We start from the raw sequence: 19,686 nt of genomic DNA, 5'->3' as shown, positions 1-19,686 counted from the left end.
AAAAAATACCATAGTTGCAGCAAAATTATAAAGGCACTTAAAAATTAAACAGTGTATTCCAAAACAAAAATCCACAAAAAAGAAATAAAGTTCAGTTTTTAAAACTTAAACAAAAATATGATAAATTGAAAAAATTCCCCCCCACAGGAAAAAATTTACATGTTTGTGAAGCATCTTAAAACATGGACTATTGCATTCTATGTTGTTCCAAATTATAAAATGCTTTCTGGTATTGTAGAGATGACACTGGATTTACATTCAGAAGATCTGGGTTCAAATTCCAGCTATTCCTTTTACTATCCAGTGTCATCGTAGGCAAGTCACTTTGTATCTCTGACCCTTGGCTTCTTCTTCTGAAAAATGAGGGAAGTCACAACATTTCCCCAATAGATTAGAAACTACTTAAGAACAAAGACTACGTCCTTTATATCTTTCTATGTCTAGTGCCCAACACAGTGTTTTACATGACTGAGAATTTAATAAATATTGATAATTGATCACAACAATATCCTTCTCTCTAAGTATTTGTTTCACAAGATTGTTAGATTCATAATGAGACTGACCTAAAAATGGAAGATTTTAAATCAATCTCATGTCATTTGATGCCATTAGTAGTAGGCATTTGAATAAAATAATTTTAAAATATTTAACTACATAGTTTTTGTTGATGTTTTATTTAAAGTGCAGGGAAATTGAAAATTACTTCTCTAAGCAGTAAATCATTCTATGACCTTACAGTATTTTCTTAATTACATTTACTTTTGGTTACCTAATAATTATAGTAATAATATTATATATGTCTTTAAAGTTTCAAAGCATTTTCACCATTTTATTTCATACAACAATCTTGTAAGGGTGGAGAGGTTATTTTTTTATTAATTTATTTTGATTTATCAACAATCACTTCCATAAGCTTTTGAGTTTTAAAATTTTTCTCCCTCTCCCTCCCCAAGACGGTGTGCAATCTGATAAAGGCTATACATATACATGCCTATTAAACCTATTTTCACATTAGCGATGTTGTAAGGAAGAATTAGAACCAATAGGAGGAACCACAAGAAAGAGAAAGCAAAACAAGCAAAACAAAACAGAAGAAAAAAATAGCAAATAGGATGCTTCGATCTGCATTCAAACTCTTGAATGCAGATCGAAGCATCCTATTTGCTATTTTTCTTTGGATGTGGATAGCATTTTCCATCATGAGGCTTTTGGAGATGTCTTAGATCCTTGCACTGCTGAGAAGAGCTGAGTCTGTCAACATTAATCATTGCACAACGTGGCTGTTACTGTGTACGATGTTCTCTCTGGTTCTGCTCACTTCACTCAGCATCAGTCCATACAAGTCTTTCCAGGTTTTTCTGAAGTTTGCCTGCTCATCATGTCTTATAGCACAATAGTATTCCATTACATTCATATACCACAACTTAACCATTCCCCAATTGGTGGGCATTAAAGAGGTTATTATTATCTTTACCTTACAAATGAAGAAATTAAGAAGGTGAAATAGCAAAATTCCATCAAATTTTAAATGATTTTTTTTTCTACACAGTGCTAAACATCTAACTATTAAAGTGTATCTAGATAATTGAGTAAATTTTTCAGTTTCCATCTGGATCTTTGGCAACCACATAAATTTATCCAAGTTCTGAACAGGTAAATTGATTACTGAGAGGCAAAATTAACCCCCAATTATCTGTTTATGGATTATTCATTCTGGGGGCAGCTAGTGGCACAGTAAATAGCACGCCAAGCCTAGAGTCAAGAAGACTTATCTTTGTGAGTTCAAATCTGGCTTCAGAGACTTATTAGCTGTGTGACCCTGGGCAAGTTGCTTAACCCAGATTGCTTCCCCCCCCCCCCCCCCCCAGTGAAAGCATTCAAAAATGATTCCAGACCTTGGAGTGATTGGGAAGGTAATGAGTAAGAAGCAGGGAGGTATAGGTAAAGCTCTAGGCCCAGCTTTGCTCTTTTCTGAGCCAGTTATTCAGGCATCATCTACTATCTAGATGTCAGGCCTGCTTCTTAGAGTTCCAAATTCCTCCTAAAATAATTTTTCCCCCTTTTAGGTTGAAAATTCTCAGGCCTTCACCTGGCAGTCTCAGCTTCGGCATCGTTGGGATGAGGAAAATAAACATTGCTTTGCCAACATCTGTGATGCTCAAATTAGATATTCCTATGAGTATTTGGGTAATACGCCCCGTCTGGTAATCACACCACTCACTGACAGGTATGGAAGATGCAATTGCTTGGATTTGTCATAGGGCTAGAAGAGATAACCAGTGAGATCAGTTTGTTCAAGGGCCTTGCATCAGGCAAGATGTCAAATAAAGAAGGGCATGTCCTGTTCATAGGGAAGTGATAGTTCTGTTGAACTCTGGTGAAACCATAGTTGGAATTGTAGGCACACTTGATACACTTGACTTCTCTCACATCAACAGCCACTGCAAAATGTCCAGTGGTCATAGAGTGTCCTGTTCAAAAGCTACATATTTTGCACATTTCCTTGAAATAATATCCATTCTTAAAAACCAGTGTATGCATAGGTATGCTTAATGCACGCCTATGTCTTGAGAATTTTATTTAGTTCTTAGCACCACATTTTTGTCTCACCATATGAGGGTCATTTGGATGAACTGGGGATGTTGAGCCTAGAGAAAAGAAAATATAGGAGGTACATGAGAGGTGCCTTCAAGTATTTAGGAGCTGTTTTGTGGTAGGTGGACTAGACTTCTTGTTCTTGGCCCTAGTAGGCAGAACTAGTACTAACTGGTAGAGTAAGTTTTAGTAGAGTTGGCCTTAATATAAAGAAAAATTCTTCTCATAGTAATCCAAAAAGGAAATGGGCTACCTTGGGAAGTAATGAATTCCCTTGTCACTCGAGGTCTTTGGACAAAAGGCTGGATGATTACTTTGGGATATGTTGTAGAGGGGACTCTTATTCAGATTTAGGTTGTTATGACCTCTGATGTCTTCAAATTTGGGATTTGGGGAACTTTAAAGAAAAAATGTCCACAGTACTTATATATATCAAATCTAAAATTTTCTTGCTACAATGAAAGCCCATTTTTCTCTCGTGGGCATGGTTTGGGGGGTGACATCATATTACAACTAAAGAATATAAATGTCAAATGGGCTTTGGGTCAAGAGAATTTCAAATAACCAAGGGTCCCATTACAGATGCTACATTACTCTGACCCAATCCCTCCATCTGATTATGGGAGGAGCACCTGCGGGCCCTGCAGGGACAGGCAAAACTGAGACCACCAAAGACTTGGGCAGAGCCCTAGGCATCATGGTATATGTCTTCAACTGCTCTGAGCAAATGGATTATAAGGTGTGTATCCAAATTCTAGGTACCTGCTTCTCTAAGAGAGAAAATGCTGTGTTCATATTAGAAGGCTGTATATGAGGTGCTTCTTTCCTGAGATGAGCATTGTATTATATCCTTTGCCTCTAACATGAGGTTTTCATTCTGTACAACCTGAAAGCTGAATGGGCAACCTAAGTCGGAAGAGTGTGAATAGTCTCAGCTTGCTGATAGTAGCAGATCTAATGGATATTTGCCATACATTATCACAAGACCCACAACCATTACTGTGGGAGTCTTAGGTCCACTGTAAGTCAAACATGTCCTAGTGGGCATGATAAAAGTCTGCGATGGTATAGTAGATCTGTGTGTCAGTCTGGGTGTTTTCTCTTCGTAAGTGTCATGTAAATGAGTACCAAACTTCAGCCTATACATTTTCCCCCCAGTCTGCCCCTTCCTCGTGGCAGTGACATCTCCATTTTGGGGAATAAAGTGATATTCACTCAGCATAGATTGTCACCTGCCCTAGTGAAAAATCTTTATGTTAATTACACACCATTACCTTCTAAATCAATTTGGAGCAAGATAGTTGGGTAAACAGTATTACTAAATTTGACTTGGTTCTGTATATATTTGAGAAATGAGGTCTTTATCAGAGAAATTTGCTGAAAGTTTTTTTCACTGTTATGATTACTGTGTATTTCCCTCCATCTTATTAATTGCCAGCCACTTCTTGAGTTAGCGGGACAAGGGTCAGTGGTCTGAAAGGCAGGAATGCTCAACCAGAATTCAAGATGTAGCACTTACTGTCTTTACCATATCAGGATCTTTCTTTCTTTTTAATTTGTGGAATAAAACAAGCATTTCCACAATATAATAAATTTTCATAGTGAAAATAATTTCCATAGTACAATAAAAAAGATGATTGCACATGAAACTGAAAATCTATTATGTATAATTTGCTATGTAAACAAATATATATAATAAAATTATGTAAATTTCAAAAAAAAAAAGGTATTATTAGATAATATTTGGGTTGAATCAGCTCCCAGTGATCTAAAAAGGAATGCCTCACTTTAGGCAGGAAGAAGGTCAGTTTTGAGGTCTTTCATTTCAAAATAAAGGGTAGTCCCAGTTGATCTGGACCAAAAGACCCCTGTTTTATTTCCTGTAAATACTAGTAAGTCCAGGAACCAGGACTAGATCTGAAAAGAGTATCTTTGGGCAACTTTGGACTTACTGAGTCTACTCCCAACTTGAAATGAATAGTCTTTCTCTCTGGATTTCCAGAAAGCCTGAGATGTCATTGTATACAACTCTCATTCTGGGACTATACAGCCCATGAGTGCCATAGAATAAGGAAAGAATTCATTAGCTTGGAATGAGACCCTACTGTTGGGTCTCTCTGTGACTGCTTTGCAGATATTTTCTAATATTTTTGTGTTTTCTGATTATGGTCTTCTCTAGTCTTGTGGAAACATCTACAAAGGATTGGCCCAAACAGGGGCTTGGGGATGCTTTGATGAATTTAATCGAATCTCAGTAGAAGTTTTATCTGTAATTGCTGTGCAGGTATGTCCATCATCCAAATTATTTTTGCACAAATTAGAATAACATGCCAGCATCCATGATAGCTTTGATGAATTAACAATGTTTTTCTGGTTTCCTACTATCTCATAAAGCAACATGTTTACATATAGATATAATCATAAGCATACTATATCCATATCTATATACCTATATCCATACATTTATACACACACACACACACACACACACACACACACACACACACACACACACACATATATATATATATATATATATTTCCAGGTTAAACTTTTTTACACAGAGTCTTTATTCTAAAAGAAGCTGTGATATTCATGTTATTATCCTACTCTAAATGGGGCAATATTTATCAGAAAACAAAAAGAGCATGGAAGACCTAGAATTTGGATAGAATGTGGATAGATGTTTAGTTTTACTTTCACAAGAGAATGGTCAGTTTCACTCACTTGGCCCTCACCCATATTATATGTAAATTCTCAACTCTTGATATGTATAACTTGAAAACACAGGACAACAAACAGCAGGGGTGTGCTGGTAAATTTTTAACCAGCAGCTCTCTGCATAACATATTTTCAGGCTTAATCCTCATTAATAACATTTTCTCCATTACTTTCTTAAGCCCAGACAATTCACAAAACAATAAATCAAGCCCTGGTTTGTGACATTTGCAAATTTCCAAGACATACAGTGCCCACACTGAAATTTAACAGTTTAAAGCTGGCTGAAGCACACCCCAGATTAAAAATACTCTGTTAAAAAAAAGACCCAAGAGAGAGGGAGCAGAGCCAAGATGGCAGAGTAAAAGCAGTGACTTGCTTGAGCTCTTCTCCAAACCTCTCCAAATACCTGTAAAAAGGCTTTAAACAAATTCTAGAGCAGCAGAAAAAGAAGAGTGAAACATATTTCCAGCCCAAGAAAATCTTGATGTTTGATGGGAGAGGTCTGTTGTGCCAGGTTGACAGAGGAGTGCAGCTCAGCGTGGGCTACGAAGGCAAAGACCAGGCCTCAGCAAACCTAGAGCAGGCCTCAGGGGACTGAATCAAGGGGAGCTATGTCAGTTCCAAGACTTCTCAACCCACAAACACCAAAAACAAGTTAGAAGGTTGGTAAGAAAGATCTGTAGAACTGTGGCTCACTCTGGCCCCAGTCCCGGTGCAGCCCTGGAAAGGCAGCTGCTTCTGGAGCTCTAGGCCCATAGACAGAGCAAGAATCAAGCTGCTGATCAGAGGGGGATTGCAGAGATCTCTTTGCTGGTACTGAGGCAGGATTCTCTAGCTTGGCCCATGCTTGGATCCCAGTCTTGGTTCTGGGTGGTGATCCTGGCGCCAGGAGGAGCACTGGCATGGTAGAGCTTGTGGCGGTAGTAAGAGAGAATCCTCCTCACAGTTCTAAGGCAGAAAAGAGTGCTTGTGGTTACTCATAGACCAGAGCACAGGCCAGGAAAGGAGTAAACACCTTGCACTTGATTGTACCACTTTGGAAGAACTGAAAACTTACAGGTCCCTAGAAGTATCTCTGAAAACAGCTGCACAAAACCCCCAAAGCTTGGGACAATACATTCTTTTTTTTTTTTACCTGAGGCAATTAGGGTTAAGTGACTTGCCTAGAGTCACATACTTAGTGAGTGTTATGTGTCTGAGGCTAGATTTGAACTCAGGTACTCCTGACTCCAGAGCCAGTGCTCTATCCACTGTGCCACCTAGCTGCCCCAGGGACAGTACATTCTCCACAGTGGAAGCAGACCCCTACCTTAACAAAGAGTTTAATTGTCAAGTAATTGTCTGGGAACATGAGCAAACAGTACAGAAAAGGTCAGACCACAGAATCTTACTTTGGTGACAAAGAAGATCAAAATGTACAACCAGAAGACAATAAAGTCAAAGCCCCTACATCCAAAGCCTCCAAGAAAAATATGAATCAGTCCCAGAGCTCAAAAATGATTTTGAGAAGCAAGTAAGAGAAGTAGAGGAAAAACTGGGAAGAAAAATGAGAGTGATGCAAGAAAATCATGAAAAACAAGTCAACATCTTGCTAAAGGAGACCCACAAGGGGATAAGAGAACAGGGGGAGAGATAGAAGAGAGGGCAGACTAGGGGAAGGGGTATTCAGAATGCATGCCATCTTGGGGTGGGGGGGAGGGAAGAGATGGGGAGAAAATTTGGAACTCAAAATTTTGTGGAAGTAAATGTTGAAAACTAAAAATAAATAAATTTATATTAAAAAGGGGGGGGGCAGCTAGGTGGCGCAGTGGATAGAGCACCAGCCCTGAAGTCAAGCGGACCTGAGTTCAAATCTGGCCTCAGACCAAACACTTGACACTTAACTAGCTGTGTGACCCTGGGCAAGTCACTTAACCCCAACTGCCTAAAAAAAAAAAAAACAACCCAAAAATAAAGGAGACCCACAAAAATACTAAAGAAAATAACACTTTAAAAAATAGCCAAACCTGGGGCAGAGCGAAGGTGGTGGAGTAAAAGTAGTGACTTGCTTGAGATCTCCCCTAAACCCCTCCAAATACCTATAAAAAATGGCTCTAAACAAATTCTAGAGCAGCAGAACCCACAAAAAGACAGGGTGAAGCAAACTTCCAGCCAAAGACAGCCTGAATGGTTGATCAGAAAGATATATCAGGCTGGGCAGGTAGAGGAGCACAGTTCAGCATAGGCGCGTAGGCCACAGCAAACCTGGAGCAGGCCTCAGAGAACTGAATCGCAGGCAGCTATGGTGGTTTCCAGACTTCTTAAACCACGAACACCAAAGACAACTTAGAAGGTCAGTGGGAAAAGTCTGTGTCTGTGGTGAAAGAGAGAAGCAAGGTGGTCTCAGCTCCAGTTTCCAAACTCAGCCCTGGGGCGGCGGCTGCCTCCTGAGCTTCCAGCCCACAGACTGAGGGGGAATTGAGTGGTTGATCAGAGGGAGATTGCAGGGATCTCTCTGCTTGTGCAGGATTCTCTTGCTTTTCCCGTGCTTGGATCTGGGTCACAGTTTTGGGTGGTGGTCCTGGGGCAAAAGGAGAGCTGGTGTGGTAGAGCTTGTAGTGGCTGTGAAGAGAAAATCGGCACAGTTCCAAGACAGAAAAGAGTGCTTGTGGTCACTCATAGACCAGAGCACAGGCCAGGAAAGGAATAAACACCTCGCCCTTGATCATAGCACCTTGGAAGAACTGAAGATTTCCAGGTCCCTAGAAGTATCTCTGAAAACTGCTGCATAAAACCCCTGAAGCTTGGAAACAGACTCCTACCTTAACAAAGAGTTTATAACTCAAGTAATTGGCCAGGATCATGAGCAAGCAGCGCAAAAAGAGTCAGACTATATTATCTTACTTTGGTGACAAAGAAGATCAAAATATACAACCAGAAGAAGACAACAAAGTCAGAGCTCCTGCATCCAAAGCCTCTAAGAAAGATGTGAATTGGTCCCAGGCCATGGAAGAGCTCAAAAAGGATTTTGAGAAGCAAGTAAGAGAAGTAGAGGAAAAACTGAGAGTGATACTAAAGGAGACCCAAAAAATGGTGAATAAAATAACACCCTAAAAAATAGCCTAACCCAAATGGCAAAAGAGGCCCAGAAAGCCAATGAGGAGAAGAATGCCCTAAAAAGCAAAATTGGCATAATGGAAAAGGAAGTCCAAAAGCTTACTGAAGAAAATACTTCCTTAAAAATTAGAATGGAGAAATTGGAAGCTAGTGACAATTTGAGAAATCAAGGCACTGTAACACTAATCTAAAAGAAAGAAAAAATAGAAGAGAATGTGAAATATCTCATTGGAAAAACAACTGACCTGGAAAATAGATCCGAGAGAGAACTTAAAAATTATTGGACTATCTGAAAGCCATGATCAGAAAAAGAGCCTAGACATCATCTTTCAAGAAATTAGCAAGGAAAACTTCCCTGATATTTTAAAACCAGAGGGCAAAATAGAAATTGAAAGAATCCACCAATCACCTCCTGAAAGAGATCCCCAAAAGAAAACTCCTAGGAATATTGTAGCCAAATTTCAGAATTCCCAAGTCCAGGAGAAAATATTATAAGCAGCCAGTTCAAGTATTATGGAAACACAATCAGGATAACACAAGATTTAGCAGCTTCTACATTAAGGGTCTGGAGGGCATGGAGTATGATATTCCAGGGGGCAAAGGAGATAGGACTACAACCAAGAATCACCTCCCCAGCAAAACTGAGTTGAATCCTTCAGGGTAAAAAAATGGTCATTGATAGAAGGGTGGGCAGATTGGGGGAGGGGATAATCAAAAGCAAACACTTCTGAGGAGGGACAGGGTCAAGAGACAGAATAGAATAAATGGTGGGTGGGATAGGATGAAGAGAAATATAGTTAGTGTTTCACAGCATGGCTATTCTGGAAGTGTTTTGCATGACTACACATGTATAACCTGTTATCAAGTTGCTTGCCTTCTCAATGGGGGTAGGTAGGCAGGGAGGAAGGGAGAGAATTTGGAACCCAAAGTTTTAAAAACAAATATTAAATACAGGCAATGGGATATAGAAATCTATCCTGCCCTTAGGAAAATAGAAGGGGAAGGGGATAAAAGAAAGGGAGTGATAGAAGGGAGGGCAGATCAGAAGAAGGGATACTCAGAATGCATGCTGTCTTGGGGTGGGGGAGGAGAGAGATGGAGAGAAAATTTGGAACTCAAAATCTTGTGGAAGTGAATGTTGAAAACTAAAAAAAAAATAATTTTTTAAAAAAGGCTCAAGAGAATTAAGGGAAGATTCAGGTTTTGTTGATCATGGCTTTCTCTGTCAGAGGGCACAGGCAGGTAGGATGTAGGAGAGGTAGCGCAAGCTGTTTCTGGCCCAGAAGGGTCTGAGGGAAGGACAAACCCTGGATGAGAATTAAAACCAGAAGCCTAAGTAGGTCTGGAGGTGAGAACTCTCAGGAAGGATTTTTAAACTAGGCTATATTGCTACTGGCTTGTGGTGAGTGGCCAGACCTCTTAAGAACCTGCCAAGTTCTATATATGAGAATGGCTAATAAGTAACAAGGGAGTCAGATAGTGCATGGATTTGGAGTCAGAAGACCTAGGTTTTGGTCATTTTCCCTCTATGGAGTTTAGTTTCCTCCTGAGTAAAATGAGGGAGTTAGACTAGGTGTCCTCGTAGCTTCCCTCCAGTGCTAGAGCAATGTATAGTGAGCTCTTAACTTCATTTTTTCCCTTCTTTGTGCTGAGATGGAGAACACACATTATCTAACAGCAGGACCAACTATGAGGCTGACGATATGTATAGGGAATGGAAATTTCAAAATCTCTGTCTCTGCCACGGCGCCAATTATATTCTACTCTACAGATAATTTCAGAGGAATCCAGTCAGGTGTGCCAAGTAAAGAAATTAGGACTCTAACAAGTGTGCACATAACAGTGCAGTCAGTATTTGAAGAATGGGTTTAATTAAGAATGAATTTTAGACTCCATCAAGTGGTACAGAGAGAAGTTGCAGCATAACATCCCCATACAATTTATTTGTTTTATTTGCTATAGCAGCTACTACTGCCAACTTGATTACAAAAATGAAAGCACAGGCTTTCTCCCGAAATTCCAGCTATAGACCTGAAAACTGACATCATTTCCGCTAAGGAATATTTTATATGGGTGTCCTAAATAATGAGGAATTCATATTTCCCAGTGCTGATGTCAGAAAGGATTTTTGAAAAAATAAAAAATAGATATTATACACATACACACATATGTGTGTATATGCTTTTTTTGGTCCTTAGGACCTTATTAGTGTAGCAAGGAAACTCATTGAGTTTCTACACCATGAGTTTCCTTCTTACACTAATGAGGTGTAGGATGTAAGTGTAAAATCATTATCAGTGATCAGGTAAAATTCCACCAATATCAGCAAAGTGTTTTGTAACATAGAGTTATAAAGAGTTGCCTGGGACCCTGAGAGGTTGCACAGTTAGTGTGTTCAAGAAGTAGAACAGCAGGGGTAGGCAAGGTGGCAAAGTAGATAGAGCACCGGCTCTGGAGTCAGGAGGACCTGAGTTTGAATGCAGCCTCAGACACTTGATACTTACTAGCTGTGTAACCCTGGGCAAGTCACTTAACCCCAACTGCCTAGCCAAAAAAAAAAGAAGCAGAACAGCAGTCTTCTTAACTCCACTGCTGGCCCCCTATCCATTATATCTAAGTGTAAATTAGGGAATTGTAAAATGGCTAATTTTCTTTCTTGCTTCAATTGAGGTTAAGTACCCAGGATCACAGACTAGTAAGTATCTGAGGCTGGATTTGAACTCAGGTCCTCCTGAGTCCAAGGTTGGTGCTGTATCAGCTGCAGCACCTAGCTGCCTTATGGAATGACTATTTTGAAAGGGGGTGAGGGTGTGTGTGGATGGATGAATCATTTTGGAAATTCAGAGTCCTTTCGAGCTAACAAAAATTAATATATCTCTTTTACATTTAAAATGCTATAACTTTCTCTTTTTATGTAATTGTGCTGTTTAGGTAAAATGTGTCCAAGATGCAATTCGTGCCAAGAAGAAAACATTTAATTTCCTTGGAGAGATGATAAAACTCATCCCCACAGTGGGCATGTTTATTACCATGAACCCAGGTTATGCTGGACGGGCAGAATTGCCAGAAAACTTAAAAGCTTTGTTCAGGTACATGTACACAGATAATGATGATATTAACCTACAATGGCTTTAGTAGTAAAGTAGATCAGAGTCTTCAAACATTCTCTCTCTTTTACAGGTCTCCAATCTCCCCTTCTCCAGTGGCTTCCTCACTTCTGCCCACAAGTAACTCAGGTCTCCCTAATCCTCCCAAAAGCCTTTCTTCAGCTATATATCCCATTGAGCTATTGTCCCATCTCATTTCTCCCTTTCACTAGCAAATTTCTTGGAAAAAAAAAATCTACACCTATTTCTTTCACTTACTCATCACCCACTCACTTCTTTGTCCCTTACATCTTAGCTTCTGCTTCTACTAAGACTGCCCTCTCAAAGGTCACCAAAGACCTCTTTACTTCGGTCTTCATCTGGATACCTTTGGCTTCCAAGTCATTTTTTTCCTGGTTCTCCAATTCTGATTCCTTTGCTGGAACTTCTTTCTTTTTCCTCTTCCCTAAGGTTCTGTTCTTTGCTTTTTTCTCTCTATACTTCCCTCTTCAGTCATTCCCTCTCAAGGCTTCAACCCTGATCTCAGCTCCAGACCCAGGTCTCTAGTTGCCTACAGGTGTTGTGAGTGAAATTTAACAAAAAGGTAAACTGAGGCAATTCTCCACACAGGATAACATAAAAAGGGGTCAGTGGCTTGCCTCTATTTATGCCAAAGACCCCAAGCAACAGGACAGTTCCCCTTTTATAGGTTTTGGGGAATATAGAACAAAGAACAGAAAAGAGTATATGACATCATGAGATCAAGCAAACCATGATTGGTTACAGAGCTGAGGCACAAGGAAGAACATGATGAGTTGGAAGTTTGGTAATGGGGGCTAGCAATGACCCCTCTTCTTTTCTCCTGAGACTAAGAAGTGCTCATTGTTTGAGTCCAGGTGCAAGATAGCAAACCAGACATCCTTGAAGGATAGCTTAGTGACATCATTTCAGCTAAGGAATATTTTATATGGGTGTCCTAAATAATGAGGAATTCATATTTCCCAGTGCTGTTGTCAGAAAGGATTTTTGAAAAAATAAAAAATAGATATTATACACATACACACATATGTGTATATATGTGTTTTTTGGTCCTTAGGACCTTATTAGTGTAGCAAGGAAACTCATGGAGTTTCTACACCATGAGTTTCCTTCTTACACTAATGAGGTGTAGGATGTAAGTGTAAAATCATCATCAGTGATCAGGTAAAATTCCACCAATATCAGCAAAGATATTAGGCCCTACTCTCTTGGGTTCAGATCAGCTAAATTCCTTGAGGCAAGAATAGATTAGTGATTAACAGAAGAGCTGAGTTTTTAAACTTAACTCATTATAGGCCAGCTGAATTCTGAACCAAGTTGAGAGTAAGAGAACCATGACTTAAACAGTTACAAGACAAAACCAAATAATTGTAAATAGGATCAAAAAATAAATGATACAGGATCAATTTTAATCTTCTCCCAGGGCATCTGCACCTGTTCTGCTGTCCCTTCAAACTCAATGTGTCCAAAAGTAATCTTTTAATCTTTCCCAAAAAAACTGATTTCTTTTTTCTAACTTGAGTATTTCCATCAGTGGTATTATTCCTGTCTTTTTCTTTCCCTTACCTCTCACCAAGTCCTACTGATTCTGTCTCCGCTATATTTCTCCTGTTCCCATTTCTGACATCTTTTATGCAGGCTCTCATTATGAATGAAATGCACTATAGCGCTTGCTTCCTAATACTCACCCATCTCTAATCTTTCCCCTCCTCTAGTCTATCACTCACACCAAAATCAGATTTATTTTCCATACGTATAAATCAGGTTATGTCACTCCTCTTCTCAAAACCCAGAAGTGGATCCCTATTGACTTTTTAAGGCTCTTTAGACTCCCATTTAAGGCCTTTCACAATCTGGTGCTATTTTACCTTTCCGTCTGTATAGCATACTATTCTCCTCTACATGCTTTATGCACTAGCTGGAATGGACTGCATTTATTACCTGTCATACATGTTTCATACTTGTCTGCATCTGCACTTTTGTTCACCCTGTTCCCTGCACCTTAAAAGTCCTCTCCTATTCCTACTTGTCATTTAAAGCCCAACTCATACCAACTCTTCTGTGAAACTTTCCCTAATCTCCACAAACAGTAATTATCTTTCCCCCTCTTATTTTAGATAGCATCTTTCACTTCCTTTATGCATTTATAATGAACTACTTTGTTTTACTATACTGTGTGTATATCCCCCATCCTCCATTAGATAGTAAACTTCATGAAGGGAGGTAATAGACTCTCATTTAATTTTTGTATCTACTTGAGCACTTAACACAACACATTTCACAGGAGCTTGATAGATTTTTGTTAAATAAATGAATGAATTAGTGAATTCATTATCTGGGAGTGGGGCTGTGTATTCTTGACTGTATGCTCACCTGAAAGCCCTGGAATTCCCAAATGAACATATTTTCAGATTACATGTGAAAATAAAGAAAGAACTAGGTTAATGGTTTATCTTGTGAGAAAATATCTAAAATAAAGTCAAGGTGGGGGGAGGGAAAAGAAATAAGGAGATATTTTAATACTATTTCTCTACCAGATCTATATGTATATGAGATTAATGAAAGGCCCTTCAAGGTAGAAGATGTTACTTGGAGGAAAAGGGAAAAGATTAAAGCCTAAATAATAATAATAAAAATAGAAGACATTTCTGCCATTTCTATAATCAGATAGGCAGCTCTAGGATGAATGTAGAACATAGCTTCCTCATCACTCAACTCTATATATTCTTGTAGCTGCCATCTGGGTTCTGAACCAGTTCAGACATACAACATTGGACCTACACAGGCAGCCAGGAACAGGAACTAACCATGCACACCACAAGGAAGATATGAGGGAAGTAAACCCAGGACATTCAACACCACAGGAATAGTATTGCACTGATTCTCCAAGCCTCACCAGGCCTTTCTGCAATCCACACTCTTCCCACATTCTTCACTGACCACACAGAAAACACTCAATTTGCCCAAAGACTTATCAGCTGCTCAGCCTGAAAAAATAATTGCTAGTATGTTGTGCCGTGGCCAACAGGTAAGACATAGTGGGATTGGGAAGAAAAAAAAAAGGGTCTTGATTAGGCTGTATTTCTTTCAGGCCCTGTGCTATGGTTGTCCCTGATTTTGAACTTATATGTGAGATCATGCTTGTTGCTGAGGGCTTTCTGGATGCTAGGCTTCTGGCAAGAAAGTTCATCACTCTCTATACCTTATGCAAAGAGCTACTTTCTAAGCAGGTATGTCTTTTCATATTATGCTTTGATTTATAAAGTTGACCATGGAAAGGAGAAGGAGAGATGATTAGTTCTGTTTCCTGAATGTTCCATACTTGACAATAATTTGGAGGTATCTATGACTTACCTCAAAGGCATGAATTTTTAACAGTGACTTACACTGAGCTAATGTAGTTCAAAGTAATGTTCTATCAATGCTTGTTGAATATAATAGATAATTTGTTCTTGGCATCATTAATAATGGAGAAATTTTGCCAGATAGTTTTGGTTCTAAGGAACCCTCCGCAGATTACTCGTATCACATCATTTAGAAAGCCACCTCCTTGATTCAAAAAGCCTGTCTGCTAAGGCATTAGGAATTAGCATGCTATGTTTTCAGAAACTGATCTGAAGGTAGATAACATTGTTGTTCTTATCCACTTCTATAAACATAGCCTCAAATCTGAACACCTACACTCCATTATCACAATGTCTTGACAGGATTGTTTTTTATTTTTGCTTTCTTTCCCTTCTTAACTTCCCAAGGTGTAAAAAACACAACTAGGTCATGCAATGGGGGTAGGCTGCCCTTAATGGTAGCTCTTTTGTGTGATGTCTAGCTCTCACAATGCTGAGGCTTGTGTATACTACAGGAAGTTCCAAGACATCAAAATCCTGGGAGATTGCATCTGGACATGGAGATTAGGTCAGGTAGTGTGAGCTAGAAAAGGGCTACACTTTACTGAGTGAGAAACACTGGTGCTTCAGGTACACTCAGAGGAGACATATCAGGTGATCAATTCCACTCAGAGAGTGCTAAACTCCAAGAGCCAGTATTGAAGTAAAACTAACCGCAAGGGACTGAAATAAATCTCCACGCTAGTCATTGAGAGAATCCTAAAAGGAGACTGATTGGCAGTTTTTTGGCATTATATTGCAATTTTTTGCGATTTAATTTTGGCAATCAAATTGGCAAATTTGCTAATTGGCAATTTTTTTTACCCTTTCCCATATGTGGAGAGACAGTTTTCCCACCCACTCATCAATTTTTCCTGGGAGATTTATTCACCATCCATCACCTCAAGAGACCATACCCATTTCTGTATGGGGAAGAGAATGATTCTACTATTTAATTATCTCTTGTAATATACATTGTTTTATGTCCTAATTAAATACTTTTACTACTAGATTGGTTGTTCTTGCTTGGTCTGATAGTATTACACTGCTGGGGGCTTAGGATGTGATTTTAGAATTGATTACCCAAAATAATATGCACTTGGACCTGAAAAAAAGTAGCAACAGTCCCCAGAAGCAGATTTCTTAAAATTCGCAGTTGTCCTGGTGCTATATACACAGAAGGGCATCTTTTGGGTTTTTAGGGAGGCAGCAATGTGCTGCACAAAAGCCCAGTGAGAAAGGGAGATGATACAGAAGCACAGACAGTCCTTGATATAGTTGTGAAGTCCACAGAGCTGGTATAAAATGCTGATGTTCTTCATCACTTGTCTGGCAGGATCACTATGACTGGGGATTGCGGGCCATCAAATCTGTGCTAGTAGTAGCTGGCTCCCTAAAAAGAGGAGATCCGACCCGTGCAGAAGACCAAGTCCTCATGAGAGCTCTGAGAGATTTTAATATTCCCAAGATAGTAACAGATGACTTGCCTGTGTTTATGGGACTGATTGGAGATCTGTTCCCAGCTCTGGATGTTCCTAGAAAACGAGATCTAAATTTTGAAAAGGTAAGGCTATTTCTAGACACTAAGAAATCTTGTCGTAGCCCAGTGTAATTGTGACCTTCTTTCCTCTCTATTTTCACAGTACATCAGTCTGGTTCATTCCTACGACCTAAGTGTTATATGCAAACATAGGGATGAATGACTTGTGTCTTTTTCCTGATATTCAACATTTACCCATTTATTGATTCATCAGCTGTTTGAAAGCAAGGCACTGTGATAGGTACTAGGAATGAAAAGCTACACAATTCTTGCACTCCAGGAGCTTGCCTTTAGTAGGAGAATAAGACATATACACAAATAAATACTATACAAGTTCAAATAAGATAAGAGCAAAGGAGAGGTCAGACTGACCTCAGAGGTTCAGAGAGAAGGATCCCTTTTATGTTGGGGAATCAGAGAAGGTTTCCTGGAGGATTTGGTACCTGACCTAAGCCTTCAAGAAAGGGAAGGTTTCATCAGCAGGTGTGGAAAGATTCTGTCCCGAGAATGCAAGTTAGTGTGTGCAAATATATACAGATTGGAAAGATCAGGATGAGACTGGAGAGCAGCAGTCCAATAGAGATGGAAATAGACTTATGATGGGGAGAACCTGGCAGTAGAAATAGAAAGGACAGGAAACACAATAGCTATGACAAAGGTAGGCTTGCCAGGACTTGGTAATTTATTGGCAATGAAGAAAAGAGGTGTCAAAGATGACACTGATGTTTTGAGCTGGAGTCACTAGGGAAAAGATGGTGTCATCAACAAACAGGAAAGTTAGGAAGAAGAGCAGCAGGTTTTCAGAGCAAGATTATTAGCTTGCTAATATTTGTAGCATTTCTATTGCTACCAAATGGTAGCCAATATAATGCTTTACATATATCTTTTCATTTGATCCTCACAACCATCCTAGGAGGTATGTGCTTTTATTATCCCTGTCTTACAAATAAAGAAACTAAGGCAAACAGAGGTTAAGAGACTTGCCCAAAGTCACAGAGTTAGTAAGTGTCTGAGGCAGAATTTGAATTCATCTTCCTTAGTACTGGACTCTGCATCCAGCACTCTATCCAGTATACCACTTATTGGCCTATAAGATGAGTTGTTTCACATATTTTAGAGTTCAAAATGTTGACAAGCTATCTAGGTGTACATGTCCACTAGGCAGGCAGTTGGAAAGGTACCTGAAGTTCAGGTGAGAGGTTGGGGATGAAGAGAAAGATATGAGGAATCAGCCACTTGGAGGTAATAATGGATGCCATGAAAATGGATGATCTCAAGGAAGAAGGTTTAAAAAGAAAAGAGGACTGAGGTCATAGTCTTAGGGACATGTGTTCTTGGGAGTTGGAAGGTTTAGAAAAACCAGAAAAGATAGCAAGAGTGGCTAATTAGGTAATAGGAGAAAGGTAAAAACAATATCAAAGAAACCTCTAGAGGAGAGAGAATCAAGGAGGGCATGATCAGCAGTGTCGAATTCTGCAGAAAGACTGAGGAAGGTAGATTGAGAAGAGGCCATTGGGTTTGGCAAATAGGAGGTCATTGGTAAATTTAAGGAGTTCTTGGGTAGGGAAGCCAGATTGCAGGAGGCTGACAGTGAATGGCTGGTGAGAAAGTGAGGGGATCTCAAAATAGACTCACTTGAAAGCCAGAAAGCTATTTTACTAAAATTCAGTACCTCTTATTTCCAGGGCATTCCCTAGATAAGATGCCTGGTTAACTGAATTAGTCATCAGAAAGTTGCTTGCCTGTGTAGTCTTAAGAAATGCCTCCACCCACCCTACTCTATCCCATACCAACAAAAGTAGTCTAATGATAAACTACTTCTACTCTGCAATGGGAAGTATTTCTACCTTCTGTCATGAGCTATCTTTTCTCCCTGGAGCAGGACTAGATAAATACCAACTGTAAGAGGTAGGAGGATATGATTTCCAGAGGGTTCCCCCAATTCAGTTAATGTAGTTATGGAAGACCTAGAATACAAGATAGAAAGGAGTCTTCCTACAATCTCACAAGAAGTTGTACAAAAAAAAAAGTTCCAGAATCAACTTGTAGAGTCTCTTTCATTGGATGAAGCCAACTAACTTGTGATTGGCTGAGAGAGTAAGTCACACTCCTTGGGTCTATACAAGAAAGAAGCAAGCCATTTGGCAGTTGAGGAGTTTGAATTGAAGATTTGGCCGTAGTTATGGAGAACACCCCTGCTCCTGAACTGGAATCACATTCCCCCTCAGTGACATTACCAATTCTTTCCTCTCTAACTCTTCTTCAAAACTCATGGGGACTGTGCAAAATTTAAAATAGCCCCAGTTTCAAACCTTCTCTCCCATTGTCTAGGTAAATCAAATGACCAAAATAAAACAAAGACTCCTTTTGTCAGACTGTGTCTCAGTTTTTAGTGTAGAAAAATATAGTGACCTTACATGTCTCTCCTTAAATTTCTTTTTGCTCCCTATATATTTTGTATGTATGTTGTTATTTATGTGATGTCTCCTAGGATGGGAACTCCTTAAAAACAAGGATAGTGTTTTGCATTTCTTTATTGCCCCAACACTCAGCCAGATTTATAATGAACATGTTTAGGTTATATAGCTTCAGGTTGGTGTCTCCCTAAAGAGATTTTGGAAGGGCTCTTTAATAAGGGGACATACTCAGGTCATCTGTAACATACTAACAAACCAACTCAGGATAGGCTATTCCTTGAGAACATCTCCACAGATGACTTAATCTTACCACTTTGTGCTGAATTCTCATATCCCAGTCACTTCCTTTTCCCCAAATTTGAAGGAGGGAAGGAGAAGGTGTTGCCATTTACCGTTGGAAGCTTGCAACCCTCCTGTTGCTTACCAGTCTATTTTCTTCTCTGGGGCAGACAGAATAGTAGCACTTCTCATATGATCTTATGTGGTCTTTGCTTCATGCTTTGCCTGTTGAATAAGAGAATGTCTACTTTCTCTGCCCATCCTAGATCATTAAGCAGAGCATTATTGAGTTGCAGTTGCAAGCAGAAGATAACTTTGTGCTGAAGGTCGTGCAGCTGGAGGAATTACTACAAGTGAGACACTCTGTGTTTATAATCGGAAATGCAGGAACTGGCAAATCCCAGGTAAATTGCCCAGCTTGGGCAATTGGATTTTTGGCTACAGTAGGGATTTAACAGTAACTTTCTTTATTCCCTCCCTCTCCCCTGTACCCCACCAATACCCTTTTGTTCTCTTTCTTCCCCTTTCTT

General features: G+C 39.5%; 1 protein-coding gene across 2 annotated transcripts in view; it reads left to right on the top strand.

Moving 5' to 3' along the window:
- The window catches only part of DNAH17 (dynein axonemal heavy chain 17), a 224,254-nt gene that overhangs the window by 97,618 nt on the left and 106,950 nt on the right, over positions 1-19,686 (top strand). The window contains exons 35-41 of one of the 2 annotated variants that reach the window (XM_020966020.2): positions 2,067-2,227; positions 3,178-3,334; positions 4,775-4,879; positions 11,344-11,501; positions 14,629-14,767; positions 16,257-16,484; positions 19,423-19,560. In XM_020966020.2, the coding sequence (XP_020821679.1) occupies positions 2,067-2,227; positions 3,178-3,334; positions 4,775-4,879; positions 11,344-11,501; positions 14,629-14,767; positions 16,257-16,484; positions 19,423-19,560 (1,086 nt within the window). Of the gene's footprint in view, positions 1-2,066; positions 2,228-3,177; positions 3,335-4,774; positions 4,880-11,343; positions 11,502-14,628; positions 14,768-16,256; positions 16,485-19,422; positions 19,561-19,686 lie in introns of those variants that run through there. The other variant, XM_078155824.1, reaches the window with a different exon arrangement.

Source organism: Phascolarctos cinereus, unplaced genomic scaffold (assembly GCF_003287225.1).
Source record: "Phascolarctos cinereus isolate Bilbo 61053 unplaced genomic scaffold, phaCin_HiC Scaffold_5;HRSCAF=322, whole genome shotgun sequence".
NCBI lineage: Eukaryota > Metazoa > Chordata > Mammalia > Diprotodontia > Phascolarctidae > Phascolarctos > Phascolarctos cinereus.
This window is presented reverse-complemented; position numbering and strand designations above follow the sequence as displayed.